The following is a 19,334-nucleotide window of genomic DNA, read 5'->3' as shown; positions in this document are numbered from 1 at the left end:
CTTTTGGGGGGGGGGGGAAAGTGCGTCTTATAAAGCGAAAAATACGGTATTTATTTTTTTCTTCCAATCGTTTCGACAGGGGCTCATTTTTTGCAGGAAGAGATGACGTTTTTATTGGTACCATTTTTGGGTACATATGATTTTTTGATCATTTATTATTACACTTTATTGGATCTTTTTTTGCGGGATGAGGTGACGGTTTTATTGGTACCATTTTGGGTGGCATACGCCTTTTTGATCGCTTGGTGTAATAGCATTTTTAAAGCAAAAAAATAACATATTTTAGTTTATCCATTGTCTGAGAGTCATAGTTTTTTTTATTTTTTGGGCGATTGTCTTAGGTAGGGTCTAATTTTTTGCAGGATGAGGTGACGGTTTGATTGGTACTATTTTGGGGGGCATACGCCTTCTTGATCGCTTGGTGTTGCAATTTTTGTGATGTAAGGTGTGATATATTATTATTTTTTACGGTGTTTATCGGACGGGGTGGATCATGTGATATATTTATAGAGCCGGTCGTTAAGGACGTGGCGATACCTAATATGTTTGTGTTTTCTTTTTGTTTTCTATTTTTTTATATAAAATCAGGGGAAAGGGGAGTTTTTTTTTTTACTTGAAAATTCTTTTCTTTTTATTAAAAACTCATTTTTTTACTTTTTTTTAACTTTATTTCTGACCCCCTCTGGGACTTTACTATTGGGGGTCAGATCCCCTCTGCAATGCATTACAATACATCTGTATTGTAATGCATTGCCTGTTAGTGTATTACTAGGTGACCAAGCCTGAGGCTGGATCTCCTGGGCACCCGTATAAGGCAGGTCCCGATGCCGTGCAAGGCACTGGGCAGCCTCTTCATGGCATCGGGCTGCCTTCTCACCCATCGGGTCCCTGCCACAGGGCTAAATTTTTTCATGATGAGATGACGGTTTGATTGCCACTATTTTGGGGTGTGTATGCCTTTTTGATCGCCTTTTTTAAACCGTTTTTATTTTTATTTTTTTACGGTATTCATCTGAGGGGTTAGGTCATGTGATATTTTTATAGAGCAGGTTATTACGGACACGGCAATACCTAATATGTCTGCTTTGTTTTTATTTATGTAAGTTTTACACAATGATTTCATTTTTGAAACAAAAAAGATCATGTTTTAGTGTCTCCATATTCTGAGAGCTATAGTTTTTTCAGTTTTTGGGCGATTATCTTGGGTAGGGTATGATTTTTGCAGGATGAGATGACGGTTTGATTGGCACTATTTTGGCGTGCGTATGACTTTTTGATTGCTTGCTATTACACTTTTTGTGATGTAAGGTGACAAAAAATGGCTTTTTTTACACCGTTTTTATTATATATTTTTAACAGTATTCACCTGAGGGGTTAGGTCATGTGATATTTTTATAGAGCAGGTTATTACAGACGCAGCGATACCTAATATGTCAGCATTTTTTTTATTTACGTACATTTTACACAATGGTTTCATTTTTGAAACAAAAAAAATTAGTTAGTCTGAGAGCCCAAAAAAATTTGTTAGTCTGAGAGCCATATTTTTTTAACTTTTTGGGCGATTGTCTCATGTAGAGGCTAATTTTTTGCGGGATGAGGTGCCGATTTGATTTGTACCATTTTGGCATTCATACGACTTTTTTGATCACTTTTATTACCTTTTTTGGGAAGTAAGGTGGGCAAGATTTCTATTTCATCATAGTTTTATTTTTTTTATGGCGTTCACCGTGCGGGAAAAGTAACATGATCGTTTTATAGATCAGGTCATTACGGACGCGGTGATAGCAAACATGTGTAGTGCATTATTTTTTTTAAATCAGTGATAAATGTGTTTGTTTTTTTTAACTTTTTTATTTATTTTTTTGACCCAGACCAGTGCTTGAAGTGGGCCGGAACGCGGCGGTACTCAGTACCGCCACTTCCAAAAATTGCCCTGGAGAGTACCAGCACCTCTCCGTGCGCCCAGTACGTGGGTTTCCGGTACCGGAGCGCAGCGGAGAGCTGGCAGTATCTCCTCCCTAATGTCGTTGGCTGGGCAGCTAGTGGAGGGGGGCGGGTCGTTGCAGAGTAAGGCTCAGGCTGGCGCAGGCAGGGAGTTGACCTCACGTTAGGTGACGTCAACTCCTTCCCGCGCGCCTGTGACTGAGGAGCGATCAGTGCGGCGACCAGTGACTGGTCCTCCTTGGAGTCAGGAGTCGGACGGTGCAGCAAAGAACATCGACTTTGCTTTGGAATCCAACTTCTGAAGAGTACTGGTGAGTGACAGGCACCCCCCCTCCCCCCACACACATTAGTTCCTCTCTGTACCAGTACCCCCCCCCCCCCCCTGGCAGGGGGGTACTGGTACAGAGAGGAATTAATGTGTGTGATGAGGGGGGGGGGGTCTGATGTGCAGGGGGGTACTGGTACAGAGAGGAACGAATGTGCGGTGGTGGGGGGGGGGGGGGGGTACTGGTACATAGAGGAACTAATATATATGTGTCTGATGGGTGGGTCTGATGTGTAGGGGGCCCCTGCACATCAGACCCCCCCATCACACACATATATATTAGTTCCTCTATGTACCAGGACCCCCCCCCCCACCACCGCACATTCGTTCCTCTCTGTACCAGTACCCCCCTGCACATCAGACCCCCCCCCCTCATCACACACATTAGTTCCTCTCTTTACCAGTACCCCCCCCCCCCACCACCACCACACATTAGTGCCTCTCTGTACCAGTACCCCTCTGCACATCAGACCCCCCATCACACACATATATATTAGTTCCTCTATGTACCAGTACCCCCCCCCCCCACCACCGCACATTCGTTCCTCTCTGTACCAGTACCCCCCTGCACATCAGACCCCCCCCTCATCACACACACACACACATTAATTCCTCTCTGTACCAGTACCCCCCTGGCAGGGGGGTACTGGTACAGAGAGGAATTAATGTGTGTGTGTGTGATGAGTGGGGGGGGGGTCTGATGTGCAGGGGGGCACTGGTACAGAGAGGAACGAATGTGCGGTGGTGGGGGGGGGGTCCTGGTACATAGAGGAACTAATATATATGTGTGTGATGGGGGGGTCTGATGTGCAGGGGGGGGGAGCACCGGCGCCTAATAGAGTACCGGCACCTCTTTTGGCCCACTTAAAGCACTGACCCAGACCCACTTGGTTCTTAAAGATACAGTGGGTCTGATGTCTGTATAATACAATACAGTACACTATATAGTGTACTGTACTGTATTTTCACTTTACACTTAGTCTGATCAGACTTCTGTCTTTAGCAGAAGTCTTATCAGACTTAGTCTTACCATGGCAAGTCGGAAGCCTGTGAAGGCGTCTGGTTGCCATAGTAACCATCACTCGCTGCCACAACAGAGAAGCGAGTGATGGGGAGGGCGGGGGCCCCCTCCCTCTGTGATCCCGTCAAGAATCGGGGGCTGAAACGGCACAGCAGCCCCCGATGGGAGAGAGCTCCCTGTTAACCCCTTCCATATAGCGGTGAGCACAGATGTCAGCCGTTTCAAGCAGAAACTCTGCTAACCACTCGGCCATCCTGAGCGAGAGGGCGGGCGGATGATCACGCAAAAGCACCGGCAGCAACAAACCCCCCCCCCTCCCCGCGCCGGCACATAAGAATCAGGGCTGCGGGGGGAGGTTAAAAATGAAACTTCCGAAAGCGCTGCAAACTGCAAGTCTAAATTGACCTGCGGTTTGCAGAGATCGCCGATACGAGGGGTCACAGGACCCCCCTTGGCATTGTCACAGAGTGCCTGTTGAATGATTTCAACAGGTACTCTGTTCCGATTATCGCCCGCCGCGCAGCGGTGATCGGAAAGACACAGGACGTACAGGTACGCCCTGTGTCCTTAAGTACCGGGACATCAGGGCGTACCTGTACGCCCTGAGTCCCCAAGAGGTTAAAGGGCATCAGATTAGTACAGCAGATTTGTGCCTATGAAGCTGGCTGACCTGTTCTATGTGTGCTTGGCAGCTGAAGGCATATGTGTTGGTCTCATGTTCATATGTGCCCGCATATTTAATGGCCTCTTAGTTCAGTTTTTTAAAAATAAAAATAAACTACATACTATAATTGTCCCTAAGGCTTCTTCTGGACACTCCATGCACTGTGGTATCATCAAAAACTACTTACTATAAGAATAGCATTTATATACTGCACCTATCTAGAGATGTTATTTATGATAACATTCCCATTCACTAGAAAGGGAGCTGAGCTGCAGTGAGATGACACAGCCACTACACAGTGTACAGAACTGTCTGCTTTCAGCTCCATACACTAAGTTTTAGTGGCTGCGGCTCCTGTTGGCACGTGATCAGTAGGGGTACCAAGCAGGGTCGGCTCCAGGTTCATGTGGGCCCTTCGACGATAAAGTCTCAGTGGGCCCCTTTGTGGCATTTTGCAGGGTGCTTACAACAATGAAACTGCATGTATTATAGAATCAATACCCTACACAGATATGTGCCCCCTCACAGTAGATATGCCAAGATATGTGCCCCCTCACAGTACATATGTTAAGATATGTGCCCCCTTCACAGTAGATATTCCAAAATATGTGCCCCCTCACAGTTGATATACCAAGATGTGTGTCCCCTTCACAGTAGATATGCCAAGATATGTGCCCCCTTATGGTGGATATGACAAGATATGTGCCCAGAGCCCCGTTCACAGTGGTTATACCCAGATGTGCCCCCTTCACAGGAAGTGAAAAAAACATAAAATAAATACTCCTTGCCTCAATCACCTGGCTCCTCCCATGATCTGCGCTCCCCATCAGTATCAGCAGGATACTGTGACACATCGCGCTGCTGTGTAGGAGGAGCAGAGGCTGATTCCCAGCCTGCCCCGCTCAGCCTCACCACTCAGCTAAGTGCGGGGAGCTGAGCGGTGAGTGACAGGACCCAGCTCCCTGCGCTCCAGCAATGAGCGCTTCCGTCTGTATTGATGGAAGCGCTCATTGCTTCTGGCCTCTGGCAGCTGTGCTGTGGGCCCCGGCACTTGACCGGGTATGCCGGGTGCTCACGCAGGCCTTGGTACCAAGTGTCTGTCACCCACCAATCTGATGCTGATGACCGATCCCTGTAGATAGGTCATCATTATCAAAGTCCTGGAAACCTCCTTTAAGGCTCAAAATAGCTTTTGAAATAGCCTTAAATGTTTTATTTCTGTGTCTTACACTTGATGTTGAAATCAAATACCTGCCTTCAGGGAATATTTTGAAAATCCTCTATAAAAAAAGATTGTCAGTTACATTTACTTAGTGTAATGGGCAGCTTTACAATAACCAAACAATGATTAATCACATCATTAAATGAGGGAAAAAATACTGACAATAGTACTCAAGTATTGATAGATACTGTATAATGTATTGCTAGCTAGTAGCTGAGATACTCCAATCCATTCACACCACAGTCACACAACTTTCTCAGTGGCCTCAATCATATGGAAACACACTTGTACTTCATGTATGGAACCATAGACTCAAGATATTATGTTCATTCTCAGAAATCAGTCTAATATGCAAATTTTCCTCTTTGCATCTCACTTGGTCTCATGCAGAAAATAGAACCAGAGGGTTCTTTGCGGTAAGAGCAGTGAGACTATGGAACTCTCTGCCTGAGGAGGTGGTGATGGTGAGTACAATAAAGGAATTCAAGAGGGGCCTGGATGTATTTCTGGAGCGTAATAATATTACAGGCTATAGCTACTAGAGAGGGGTCATTGATCCAGGGAGTTATTCTGATTGCCTGATTGGGGAAGGAATTTTTTTCCCCTAAAGTGGGGAAAATTGGCTTCTACCTCACAGTTTTTTTCCCCCCTTCCTCTGGATCAACTTGCAGGATAACAGGCCGAACTGGATGGACAAATGTCTTTTTTCAACCTCATAAACTATGGTACTATATTACTATGAGTATTTTCCACTTTTATAGATAGTGTTGCTATTGACAAAATATATACAAAAATAAAACTAGGACACTACCGTCAGTTTTATCACATATTAACCGCCTCCGGACCGCCTAACGCAGGGATGCGTTCTGGCGGCGGTCGATTTGTTCCTCCTTCACGCATCGGCGCGTCATTTCGCGAGACGCGAGATTTCCTGTGAACGCGCGCACACAGGAGCGCGCATTCATAGGATCGGGAGGTAAACGAGTGGATCTACAGCCTGCCAGCGGCGATCATTCGCTGGCAGGCTGTAGATGCGATTTTTTTTAACCCCAAAAAGGTATATTAACAGCGTCTAATATACCTGCTACCTGGTCCTCTGGTGGTCCCTTTTGCTTGGATCCACCACCAGAGGACACAGGCAGCTCTGTAAGTAGCACTAAACACCACTACACTACACCCCCCCTGTCACTTATTAACCCCTGATCACCCCATATTAGACTCCCTGATCACCCCCCTGTCATTGATCACCCCCCTGTAAAGCTCCATTCAGACGTCCGTATGTGTTTTACGGATCCGCGGATCCGCAAAACACCGACACTGCGGATCCACAAAACACGGACACCGGCAATGTGCTTTCCGCATTTTGCGGATCCGCACATTGCCAGAACTATATAGAAAATGCCTTTTCTTGTCCGCAATTGCGGACAAGAATAGGACATGTTCTATAGGCTCTACAAAAAACGCAGTGTTCGCCCGATCAGGCCTGATTTTGTGCGCACACTTGCGTTCAGTCCGCCCCACCGCAGTGAAAGAAATTTTATTTTTTCTGATCACTGCATAAACACCGTAAAATCGCTGCGGCGCTATAAAGATCACTTTTGAGGGGCATGGCGAGTTCATAGAAGATTTTTTTTTTTTGGGCACAAGTTAGCGGAAATTTTTTATTTTTTTTGCTTTTTTCTTACAAAGTCTCATATTCCACTAACTTGTGACAAAAATTAAAATCTCACATGAACTCACCATACCCCTCACGGAATCCAAATGCGTAAACATTTTTAGACATTTATATTCCAGACTTTTTCTCACTCTTTAGGGCCCCTAAAATGCCAGGGCAGTATAAATACCCCACATGTGACCCCATTTTGACAAGAAGACACCCCAAGGTATTTCGTGAGGGGCATGGCAAGTTCATGTAAAAAAAAATTTTTTGGTCACAAGTTAGTGGAATATGAGAGTTTGCAAGAAAAAAAAAAATTATAATAATTTTCCGCTAACTTGTGCCAAAAAATATATATTCTAGCCATGCCCCTCACGGAATACCTTGGGGTGTCTTCTTTTCAAAATGGGGTCACTTGTGGGGTATTTATACTGCCCTGGCATTTTAGGGGACCTAAAGGGTGAGAAGTAGTTTGAAATCTAAATGCGTAAAAAATGCCCTGTGAAATCGTAAAGATTCTCATTGGAATTTGGGCCCCTTTGCGCACCTAGGCTGCAAAAAAGTGTCACACATGTGGTATCGCCGTACTCAGGAGAAGTAGGGCAATGTGTTTTGGGGTGTATTTTTACATATACCCATACTGTGTGTGAGAAATATCTCTGTAAATGACAACTTTTTAAATTCTTTTATACAAAGTTGTCAATTTACAGAGATATTTCTCTCACCCAGCATGGGTATATGTAAAAAGACACCCCAAAACACATTGCCCTACTTCTCCTGAGTACGGCGATATCACATGTGTGACACTTTTGTGCAGCCTAGGTGCGTAAAGGGGCCGAAAGTCCAATGAGTACCTTTAGGCTTTACAGGGTTGCTCACAATTTAGCCCCGCCCAAAATGCCAGAACACTAAACACACCCCACAAATGACCCCATTTCGCAAAGTAGACACCCCAAGGTATTCGCTGAGGGGCATATTAAGTCCATAAAAGATTTAACTTTTTGTCACAAGTTAGCGGAAAGGGAGACTTTGTGAGAAAAAAAAAAAAACTATTTCCGCTAACTTGTGCCAAAAAAAAAAACTTCTATGAACTCGCCATGCCCCTCACGGAATACCTTGGAGTGTCTTCTTTCCAAAATGGGGTCACTTGTGGGGTATTTATACTGCCCTGGCATTTTAGGGGCCCTAAAGCGTGAGAAGAAGTCTGGAATCCAAATGCCTAAAAATGCCCTCCTAAAAGGTACTCATTGGAATTTGGGCCCCTTTGCGCACCTAGGCTGCAAAAAAGTGTCACACATGTGGTATCGCCGTACTCAGGAGAAGTAGGGCAATGTGTTTTGGGGTGTCTTTTTACATATACCCATGCTGGGTGAGAGAAATATCTCTGTAAAATGACAACTTTGTATAAAAAAATTGGAAAAGTTGTCTTTTACAGAGATATTTATCTCACCCAGCAAGGGTATATGTAAAAATACACCCCAAAACTCATTGCCCTACTTCTCTTGAGTACGGCGATACCACATGTGTGACACTTTTTTGCAGCCTAGGTGCGCAAAGGGGCCCAAATTCCAAAGAGTATCTTTACGATTTCACAGGGCATTTTTTACGCATTTGGATTCCAAACTACTTCTCATGCTTTAGGGCCCCTAAAATGCCAGGGCAGTATAAATACCCCACAAGTGACCCCATTTTGGAAAGAAGACACCTCAAGGTATTCCGTGAGGGGTATGGTGAGTTCATGTAAAAAAAAAATTTTGTCACAAGTTAGTGGAATATGAGACTTTGTAAGAAAAAAATAAATAAATAAATAAAAAATCATTTTTCGCTAACTTGTGACAAAAATTCAAAACTTCCATGAACTCACTATGCCCATCAGCGAATACCTTAGGGTGTCTACTTTCCGAAATGGGGTCATTTGTCGGGTGTTTCTACTGTCTGGGCATTGTAGAACCTCAGGAAACATGACAGGTGCTCAGAAAGTCAGAGCTGCTTCAAAATACGGAAATTCACATTTTTGTACCATAGTTTGTAAACGCTATAACTTTTGCGCAAACCAATAAATATACACTTATTGCATTTTTTTTTATCAAGACATGTAGAACAATAAATTTTGAGAAAAATTTATATAGAAATGTAGTTTTGTTTGAAAAATTTTACAACAGAAAGTGAAAAATTTCATTTTTTTGCAAAAATTTCGGTCAATTTCGATTAATAACAAAAAAAGTAAAAATTTCAGCAGCAATGAAATACCACCAAATGAAAGCTCTATTAGTGAGAAGAAAAGGAGGTAAAATTCATTTGGGTGGTAAGTTGTATGACCGAGCAATAAACCGTGAAAGTAGTGCAGAATTGTAAAAAGTGGTCTGGTCATTAAGGGGGTTTAAGCTAGGGGAGCTGAGGTGGTTAACAATCTAACTATTCAAAAAACAGGTGAATCGTTTTCTGAATATATTTTTTTGAAGTCACTCAATATATTCTACTTCCTGCCTTGTTTGACTTTCTCAGATAAACCATGACTGCGGACAGAGAGGGAATGCTGAAAAGTGACTCAATTAGACATTACATTGATAAGTGCAATGCTGTTCTGTAGACATTTCTATCTAGGCCTATCAAAAGAACAATAGACCTGTCATACTGTCACCCCAATTCTATATATATTATTATACTAGCAAATACCATTTCCCCCTCACAGCAGCAGTAAACTGACAATGGCTTACCTATCTATATAGAGGTTTTTCACTCTGTGCTAACTGTTATAGAAGGGCAAAATCTATATAATATAATTTTCTATGGTATAGTACTGCCAAAATGAATCAGAAAAGAAGCCAAAATTATTTAAAAAAAGTTTTCTAACCCTTTCTGATATGTGTCCTTTTAAATGCAGCTTGTTGAAGGATATGCAAACACTGCAGAGATCAATAGGATTATTGACTATTTACCTTGGTGAATGTTAGACAGTCCTTATCTTGATTTTTATCCTTGATTTCAAAGTCATAAAGTGCTTTCCCTTGTGGAGGAGGCTGGCTAAGAGGCTTTATGCACTGGATATAGCTTGCAGGAAAGAAGCCACGATTTCCATTCAGTTCTCCATGGTACCAGTTCTCATCCACTTTCTGCCGCAGAATGATGATGTCTCCTTTGTTAAATTTCAGATCACCAGGCTGCTTTCCCTCATAAGCATAGAGTGCTCTTCCACATGGAAGCTGTGCAATATTCTGCAGGAAAAAAAGAAAAAAAGGGCAAACAATGAAATACAACTTCAGTTCACATAATGATTTAGGATACATTCTGCCAAAAAACTGTGGGGCACATTTATTAAGACCAGCGTTTTAGACACCGGTCTTAATAAGGCCGTAAGCCGGTGGTTGATCCACCTCCGTTATGAAGAGTCGTCGGCTTCCTAGCTACTTTACATTTAGACCATTTTTTATACCTAAACCAGGCATAAAAAATGGTAAATGAGACGGGCATGCCAACCTGTCCCCTTCCCCGCCCACTTCTTTTAGACCTGGTGTGAGTGGGGAGAAGTCACAGATTGCGGCGCAAAGGACCATTGTGCCGCGATCTGCACCAGAAATACACCTAATATAGACGTATTTCTGGTTAATAAATGACCTCCTGTGTTTCAATTCTTCTGACCGCACCTCCACAGATTAACACATTTTGTTAAGGGGTCTGATTTCTCACAATACAAGTTCTTGTTTAACTATCAAAACCTTCCACATGCTGCAATTCACGTGAGAACCCTCGGAACACCGAGTTTAGACACTTATAGCATAAACATCTCCCAAATGAAAAATCATGTTTTTCTTTTTTCTTTTTAAAGCTCGGATATGTGGAGCCCTGAAGAAAGATAAGGAAGAACACATTGGTGCAAAGAACTTCACACAACATTTCCTTGCTTCAAGCAAATTTATTTGTTAGTGTTTACTGGCAACCAAAACCATTTTATGGTCTCAAAAGACCTTCGTCAGACACAATTTCTGCTGAGGATAAGAACTGTGCTAATCTTGGCGCTACATGTGAAAATGGCCTCAGCCATTACTACATGTTCAGATTATTCACATGGTTAACCATGATATAAAGATCATAGCTATATGTCATAGGGACATCAGGATACATCTGACTTTGGAGCAGGAATAGGCCAGTGGCAACCAATAAATTGCCTTCATTTTATCAGGTTTTAATAATTGCTCCTAGATAATGAATAGCGCTATGGTATAGTTCTAGGACACAATTTTCTTATGCTAAGTAAAAACCCTATTAACAAATTGATGGTCTAAAGCGAGGAATATAATACATACAATATACAAAGTAGAAACATTATTGCTGCTTTCCAGGACGCTATAATAAAGGATAATGTGAACAGACATGGGACCATGCTCGGCTGCCTGTATAGATTAAATAACATATTCTAAAGTATGTTAATCCTAGATTGATTCTTATAATAGACAATGTTTCTTCAAATTGCACAGGTCAAAGCAGCTTGTTAAATCCTTTTATTTATCCTGCACACGCTCACTAAATCTCATTGGTCTGTATCGTAGATTAACAAAACTAGAGCTCATCTCAGAACATGGTTTTTAGTAATTGAGGGCATTGATTTTCACTCATGCCTTGTGGGTTAAGAGCAGTTCTGCCATAGGTTAATACCTGAATCCCCTCAGATTTAATATATACCAATGTTTAACTCAATGCTGCTCAAAATGTGACAAAATACTGCGTGTCGATGAATACACATAGAAATTCAGCACAATTTCAGAGCTGAATAGAACAGGGTTTTCTTATCCCGGAAGCTGTTGATTTCTAAAGCGCAACATTTACAGATGAAAAAGAATTGTTCTACCATATTTTTATCATCAACTTGTTCCAGCTAGATTATAATAATTTGTTACGAGGTTACAGCTAGCAGATTATAACAATTTGGTATGGGCTGAATCGTAGCATCTGCACAGTGTCTGGACACCCCAGCCCCTTCATTCTAATGATTTTGGGGGCCTCAGTGATCAGACCACCTCTTTAACATATAAGGCCCTTTCTTAGGAACCTAACCTTGCGCATATATTAAACATACAGTAATTTCTATCATTAGGATTGCCCTATTTTTGACTGAAAGTGATCCAATAACAAGTGAAGCCAAGTGTGCCTGTACTGCTCTGCATTTTACCAGGGGCTATGCACACAGACAAACAAATAGCCTGTGTACGCTGCCAAATTAACAGCAAATCATTTATTGGCTCACTCTTTCTCAAAAATGTAGTATTTTTATAATAAAAGTATATCAGGGAATTGCAGAATGTGCAGTTTGTATATATGTACGCTAACATATAAAATGATGCGAAACCTAAGTTCTAAGTCCAAAAAATTATGTTTGGAATTTTTATTATGTTTGTAAAAATATGGCGTACAGGTTCAGCTATATGCCTCCAATCAACCTTTAACAATTTAGTATATACCTCCAATGACAATTATTTTATAAGCACTTTTTTTTTTAAATTCAAGATGCAAATCTGGCTGTCTGCAGTCACCACTAGATGGAGCTTACTGCAGACTATTTATATAATGAAAGCAGTAATAATAACCCAGTATAAAGTGAGCTTGTAAGCTTCATGTGCACTGCTGGGAGCCACAGTTCTTTTTACTCTACATCTATGTATAAAAATGGAGGTCTAACTGCTATAAATATAACATTCAATTGAGGATATTGGTCCTAAAAATGACATGATGAAATGTGGAGATTCATTTTAAGTAGACCCCACCGTTTAGCAAGTGATAGCACATACTATCTGTTATACAGTGGGTGGGGAACCATTGTGTCAAGCAAACAGACTTGACTTGGGGCTACTACTCCTAAGGTTATTATCCTGGCAGTGCCCTGGTTTTCACCTCGGGTAGCATTTTGAACATTAGCATAGTGACTCTATTACATTGTCCTCAGTGATCTTCAGAGTTGGTGAGTATGGTATTTTGTGCCTCATAGACTGTGTTTGCCTGAGAAGATAGAAGATGAAACAATGATAAGGAGGATAAATATAATTATATCACTGTTAAGTTGTCTAAGCAGGTCTGATGTGAAATGTGTAAAATCCAGATTTTAAGGATAACTGCAAGAAAGAAAAGGAGAGCTTTTCCGTCTTCTGTAAGGGTGAAACGGCTGTTCCCTCAAAAATGCTGATAACGCAGACAGGTAGCTGTAATTTCACAGATCATATAGTACGCCCCAGCAATCTCTCTCATCTCCTCTTGAGCTTCTGTCAGAGCACTCGTCACCGGGGAGAGAACCTTCACTTTGTGATAATGTGTGGTAAATTGAATGTGATTCAGCAATGGCCGTGACTGATGAGTGTCACAGTGCATTGTGCTTGACATCTTACATGTTCATCTGTAGTTCACACCACAGAGAAAAGATCCAGGAACACTTACAGTACACCATTCTATATAATGGTGCATCATGGTGGTTCGGTAGTTAGCTATGTGCAGTTTCGGTGAAGAGCTTGTATGTTCTTTCTGTGTTTCCTTGGGTTTCCTTGAGACTATCTGCTTGGGTTTCCTTGGGAATGACCTTTCATATCACGTTTGTACGAAGTATTGACCAATGAGAATCAAAACATTTAACCTAAATTACACCAAATGGTACACCCTATAGATCTAGAAGAGAAATCACTATCATCAGCTCTATTGAAAGGAAATGGCAATCAGGAGACATAATTCAATGTTTTGATATTATAGACTTTGGGGTGACTATATGCTAATATGTTCTATAGTATACCATGATATTATAGACTTTGGGGTGACTATATGCTAATATGTTCTATAGTATACCATGATATTATAGACTTCGGGGTGACTATATGCTAATATGTTCTATAGTATACCATGATATTATAGACTTTGGGGTGACTATATGCTAATATGTTCTATAGTATACAATTTTTGTTCCATCACAATCAGTGTTTGGTGCTTTAAAGGGGTTGTGCAGTGCTATAATATTGATAGGCCATCAATATTAGATTAGCAGGGGTCTGACTCCCGGCACCACCGCTGATCTGCTGTTTGAAGAGATAGTGGCGTTCGTGCGAGCGCTGCTTCTGCTTCAAAATTACCAGTGTGCCATCTCCTTTGCCGAGCAGTGTAATTACAACTGCTCGTCCGATTATGATCTTTGCTATATCTTTTAAGAGTTAGACCTCTGATGATCTGATGTTGATGACCTATCAGGATAGGTCATCAGTATTGTAGCACTGCACAAGCCCTTCCAATAGCCGTTACACTTGGAACTTGCAGTCGGGGGCTAAATCACTGCAGTTGTGTTGTGGTACCAGTAAGAGTAGCAATATTATTTATTCCATTTATATAAAAAATTCTACATTCAATAAAATAAAGGGTGGCTATCATTTTACATGCAGGGTGGCCCACTAAAAAGCTGCCTGCCATATCTTCAAATCAAACTGCCTAATTGTAAATCTGTCTTAGTTGTCCATAGCAACAAATCAGAGCTCAGCTTTCATTTTTTCACAGCCCTATAGGCACTGAAAGCTGAGCTCTGATTGGTTGCTATGGGCAACTAAGACTGCTTTATGATTTGATAAATTGGCCTATTGCGTCAGAAAGATGGTGTTCTCCCTGAAACAGCGAATAGTGATTGTGGAAGGCTATGTGCCAAGCAGATCAATTAAGGAAACACAAAAGACCTTTGCAACAAGTACCTGGGAACAAAACCACCAGCTAAATGTTGTATTCAGAGTCTGGTTCGGAAATGGCATCAAACTGGCTCAGCTGCAAACATGAAGAAACCGAAGCCTCCATCAATCAGGGCAGCTGAAGTTGTGCATGAAATTCAGCAGCGGATTGCAAGTAGCCCCCAAAAATCAACTCCAAGACTGTCTCAGCAAGTGGGTGAACGACGTGTCAGCGAGCACTGAAATCTCTGAACCTGAAACTGTACTAAATAATGTGTGTGCAGGAACTGGAAGAGTCTGACAAAGGTAAACATTTGGACCCATTGCTGTACTTCATGATGGACGAAGCTTGGTTACATTTATCAGGTCACGTAAATACCTAGAATACGAGGTACTGGCCCACTGACAATCCCATTTGACTCCTGAAACACCACTTCACGACCAGAAAATTGGCGTTGGTGCGCAGCTTCAGGAACATGAATAGTGGACTGAATTCTCTTCAAATCAACTGTGAACACGGCAATTTACCTGGACATCTTTGAAAAGTTTTACAACCAACTAACACAAGAAGAAAAAATGCTGCTTTTTCCAACAGGATGGGGCAACATGCCACACCTCACAGAACTCACTGGCATCAGTTAATGAACTGTTTACAGAGGAGCAAACTGTGAGCAGGAGGTTATGGCAACCACGTTCCCCAGACTTGTCCACATGAAATTTTAAACAGAAAATATCCGCTAACAATCCACATCCCCTAGATGAACTCAAGGAAAACATCAAAAAACATTATCAGTAGCATCTCTGCTGAAGATCTGCAAGCAGTACCAGCCAACATAATCTGAGACGGGTAATTAAAAAAAGAAACAATCCACTTGCTTGTTCATCTTGCCATACTATCGCTGGAGGTGGGCTACTTTTTTGTGGGTCACCCTGTATTTTAAAAGTGATGCTTACATGGCCAATAAGATAATGGGTTGCATCAGAAGGGGCATAGATGCCCGTGATAAGACCATAGTCCTGCCACTTTACAAATCACTAGTCAGACCACACATGGAGTACTGTGTACAGTTCTGGGCTCCTGTAAACAAGGCAGACATAGCAGAGCTGGAGAAGGTCCAGAGGAGGGCAACTAAAGTAATAACTGGAATGGGGCAACTACAGTACCCTGAAAGATGATCAAAATTAGGGTTATTCACTTTAGAAAAAAGACGACTGAGGGGAGATCTAATTAATATGTATAAATATATCAAGGGTCAGTACAGAGATCTATCCCATCATCTATTTATCCCCAGGACTGTGACTGTGACAAGGGGACATCCTCTGCGTTTGGAGGAAAGAAGGTTTGTACACAAACATAGAAAAGGATTCTTTACGGTAAGAGCAGTGAGACTATGGAACTCTCTGCCTGAGGAGGTGGTGATGGTGAGTACAATAAAGGAATTCAAGAGGGGCCTGGATGTATTTCTGGAGCGTAACAATATTACAGGCTATAGCTACTAGAGAGGGGTCGTTGATCCAGGGAGTTATTCTGATTGCCTGATTGGAGTCGGGAAGAAATTTTTTAGTCCCCTAAAGTGGGGAAAATTGGCTTCTACCTCACAGGGTTTTTTTTTTTGCCTTCCTCTGGATCAACTTGCAGGATAACAGGCCGAACTGGATGGACAAATGTCTTTTTTCGGCCTTATGTTCTATATGTACTATGTAGTAGTGTTAGAGGTGGGTTATTGTTTGCCTCAGAGCCTAATCTGAAAAATTAAAAAATTTCCAGTGCTTTGCTTGGGACTGGAAAGGGCTAAATATGAAACCAATCCCCTGCTGCTGCCGTTCTATGCCATTAAAAACAGATGAATTTCATAGGCCTTTTTTTTTGCTAAAGTGTAACCGCCATGTTTTCATCAAATAATCTATTTTAGCATATGTTACTGCTGCAGCAGCATTATGCATAAAGCAATCTTTAGTTTCTTTACATACCACTGTTTTTCTTGAGTTTTTCCCTTAGTTACGGTTGTTTAAACATTTACAATATGAGGACCTTCTCAAAATGGCTCCTCTGCCAGTTCTCTGAGGCCAAAACTGCTTTCCCTTACTTCCCATACACACTTGCTGTAGCCAGCAGCTCCCTGCCAGCAAATCAGATTGGATTAATGAGAGACACGCCTCCTCACTCTGAAGCCTAATGCAGGCATGCAGTGTGAAGGACCGCCCCTCCGTCTTCCTGTCTTCTTAGCAAGACAGACAAGCCACAGCAACTGTCTTTTAAGGGAGCAGTGGAAAGGGACAGGGGACATTAATGAAAGCTGTTATTATAAGGTAATTACAAATCTTTTGACAATCATTGACTAACTCAGGTACACATGCCTAGCTCTAATAAACTAGCAAATAAAAAAATATGACAGTTACAGTTTAAATCCCAACCCTTGTAATGCTCTCGGTATACATGCCTCCCATAGTACCCCCATAGTGTCCCTCAGTATAATGAATGGCAACACAGTGTCCCCCAGTATAACTAATGGCCCCCACTTAGTGCCCTCAGTACCCTCAGTATATATAATTTTGCCTTGTTGTGCCCTCAGTAATTATACTGCTGATCCCCCCCCCCCCCCCCACAACACCCCCAACACTTGATTGTGCCAACAATTTAAATAAAGTAAATTTAAAAATACTCATCTCATTCACTTGCTCGGCATTGGAAGCAGCAGGACCTGACACCTCCAAGTGTTGTGATGTCACATCATGTGATGTCCCGACACTGGGAGCATCAGGTCCTGCCTCCAGTATGGAGCAAGGGTTCCCTCAAGTGCAAGTGGATGGGTCGCGTATTTTTATTTTATTTTAAAGCCTGAAAGGACATTTTTACAGTGTTTAAGTTTTTAACACTGTTGGACACATGCACTCCTATTTAAACGTCCGTTCAATGGGGTCATTCTGGCTGTGAAAATGGCCCAAAATAGGACACTTTTCTTAAAAAATGTCATGTGAATAGCCCCATAGACTCTAATTGGTTCTGAAAATGGCCATCACAGCATTTTTTTTTTTTACTGTCATGTGAATGAGCTCTTAGCCAGGCAACCCATTAAAAGTCCATACTGTTTATATGCCCAACCCTAGAACTGCAGTCATAAACCCCCTAATTCCACTATGCACATTACATGAACTAGTTAAATAAACCTACTTTAACTTAGCTCTTTTGCCATTTTCTCCTATTACTAAAATAATAGTGCAATGACTACATCATGCTGCGGTGGAAAGCAAGCATTACTAAGGTCCCCTACTGTGCTTTCTGTAACTGCATGAACTAATAAATATCATATATCAAATGTAATGTGCCTCTGCATATCACGCCGAAAAACACTTCCTTACAGCAGGAATAAGAAAAATCTAGAGTGATGAACACAAGCAGGGTGTCCATGAATGTATAAAGTGATGCAATTAAAAAGAGCATTATTGTAAGGTGCTATAACATATAATGCATTACATTGGGAAACCCATAACATGAATGGTACAACAGTTGACGTCAGTCACATATACCTCGTCACTGTTCATGGCAATAAAAGTAGGTAAGAATAGAATGGATGTGATATATCAAAATATGGGGAAAAAAGCAATAAAATGCCATTCAGCTGGGAGGAATGCATGAATATTTCTACACTAGTCTGGCCAAAAATGACACTACTTAGCACATGTAGTAGAAAAACACTGTCCTAATAAAATACTGTATTGGAATATACAAGTATTATATCACCAACCAAGTACTACAGGGGCTATGAAAAGTCAAGCTGGTTCTTAAGTTAAATAATTTACAAATATATCCAACTTTGCATAAAATAATGGATACATAACTGCATTAATTTACAGCCAGAGGGAGGTATGCCTAGAAGACTGTGAATACTAGTCAGGATTACCCTCATCACAGTAAGGATAACCAATATTACATGTCTATGGTATACTGGTAAAAATAGATAACTACTGTATATTTAGCCCTGATCAGGGTTACTCATGTTTTGTAGCTGGCAGGGCACATATACAGCAGACCCACACTAAAATGTAAAAAGGTGAAAAAACATTAAATATATGACTGGGCACTTATTATAGTTTTGATGACCAGTAATACCAAGTTCTAGTAAAGCTATGAATTACCTGGTGCCACCAGCCATCAATCACTGGGGGTTCTTAAGCGCCTCATGTGGTTCTGCTTGGGGAACACAGATTTAAATAATGTATTTTGATTATAGTAAGAATGTTATCCAAATAAAAGGGGTTGCCCAAAATTAGAAAAACATTGGTATGTTCTACCAAAAAAAGCACTGCACCTGTTCATAGGTTGTGTGTTGTATTGCCACTCAGCACCATTCAGTTCAATGGAGCTGAGCTTCAAACCAAGACGACAGGTGTGGCCCTGTTTCTGGAAGAAAGCAGCCATTTTGTAATCCTGGAAACCTTTTTAAAGGGAACCTATCATCATGAAAATGCAAAGTAATCTGCAGGCAGCATGTTATAGAGCAAGAGGAGCTGAGAAGATTCATATATAGTTTTATATGAAAAGATTCAGTAATACTTGTAATTGACAGCTTTCCCTCTATGACTGTGTATACAGAGAGAGCTGTCAATCACTGATAGGACCGCCTCCTGGACTTCAAAGCCCAGCATGAGGATAGATATACATGGATAAATTACAATTTTACTGAATGTTTTCCTATAAAACTATATATCAATTAAAAAAAAAAAAATATTCTGCCTGCAGCTCAGACAACATGTTAAATGTCCCAAGTTCCCTTTGAAGGGGGTTGTCTCACTTCAGCAAATAACATTTATCATGTAGAGA

At 41.5% G+C, this 19,334-nt stretch overlaps 1 protein-coding gene across 2 annotated transcripts in view; it reads right to left on the bottom strand.

The window, feature by feature from the left end:
- SH3RF3 (SH3 domain containing ring finger 3) overlaps positions 1 to 19,334 on the bottom strand; it is a 448,315-nt gene that overhangs the window by 221,165 nt on the left and 207,816 nt on the right. For both annotated transcript variants that reach the window (XM_040425074.1, XM_040425075.1), the window contains exon 2: positions 9,773 to 10,048. In XM_040425074.1, coding sequence (XP_040281008.1) covers positions 9,773 to 10,048 — 276 coding nt within the window. The remainder of the gene's footprint in view (positions 1 to 9,772; positions 10,049 to 19,334) is intronic.

Source organism: Bufo bufo, chromosome 3, assembly GCF_905171765.1.
Source record: "Bufo bufo chromosome 3, aBufBuf1.1, whole genome shotgun sequence".
NCBI lineage: Eukaryota > Metazoa > Chordata > Amphibia > Anura > Bufonidae > Bufo > Bufo bufo.
Note: the sequence above shows the minus strand (reverse complement) of the source record. Positions and strands in the feature narration are given on the sequence as shown.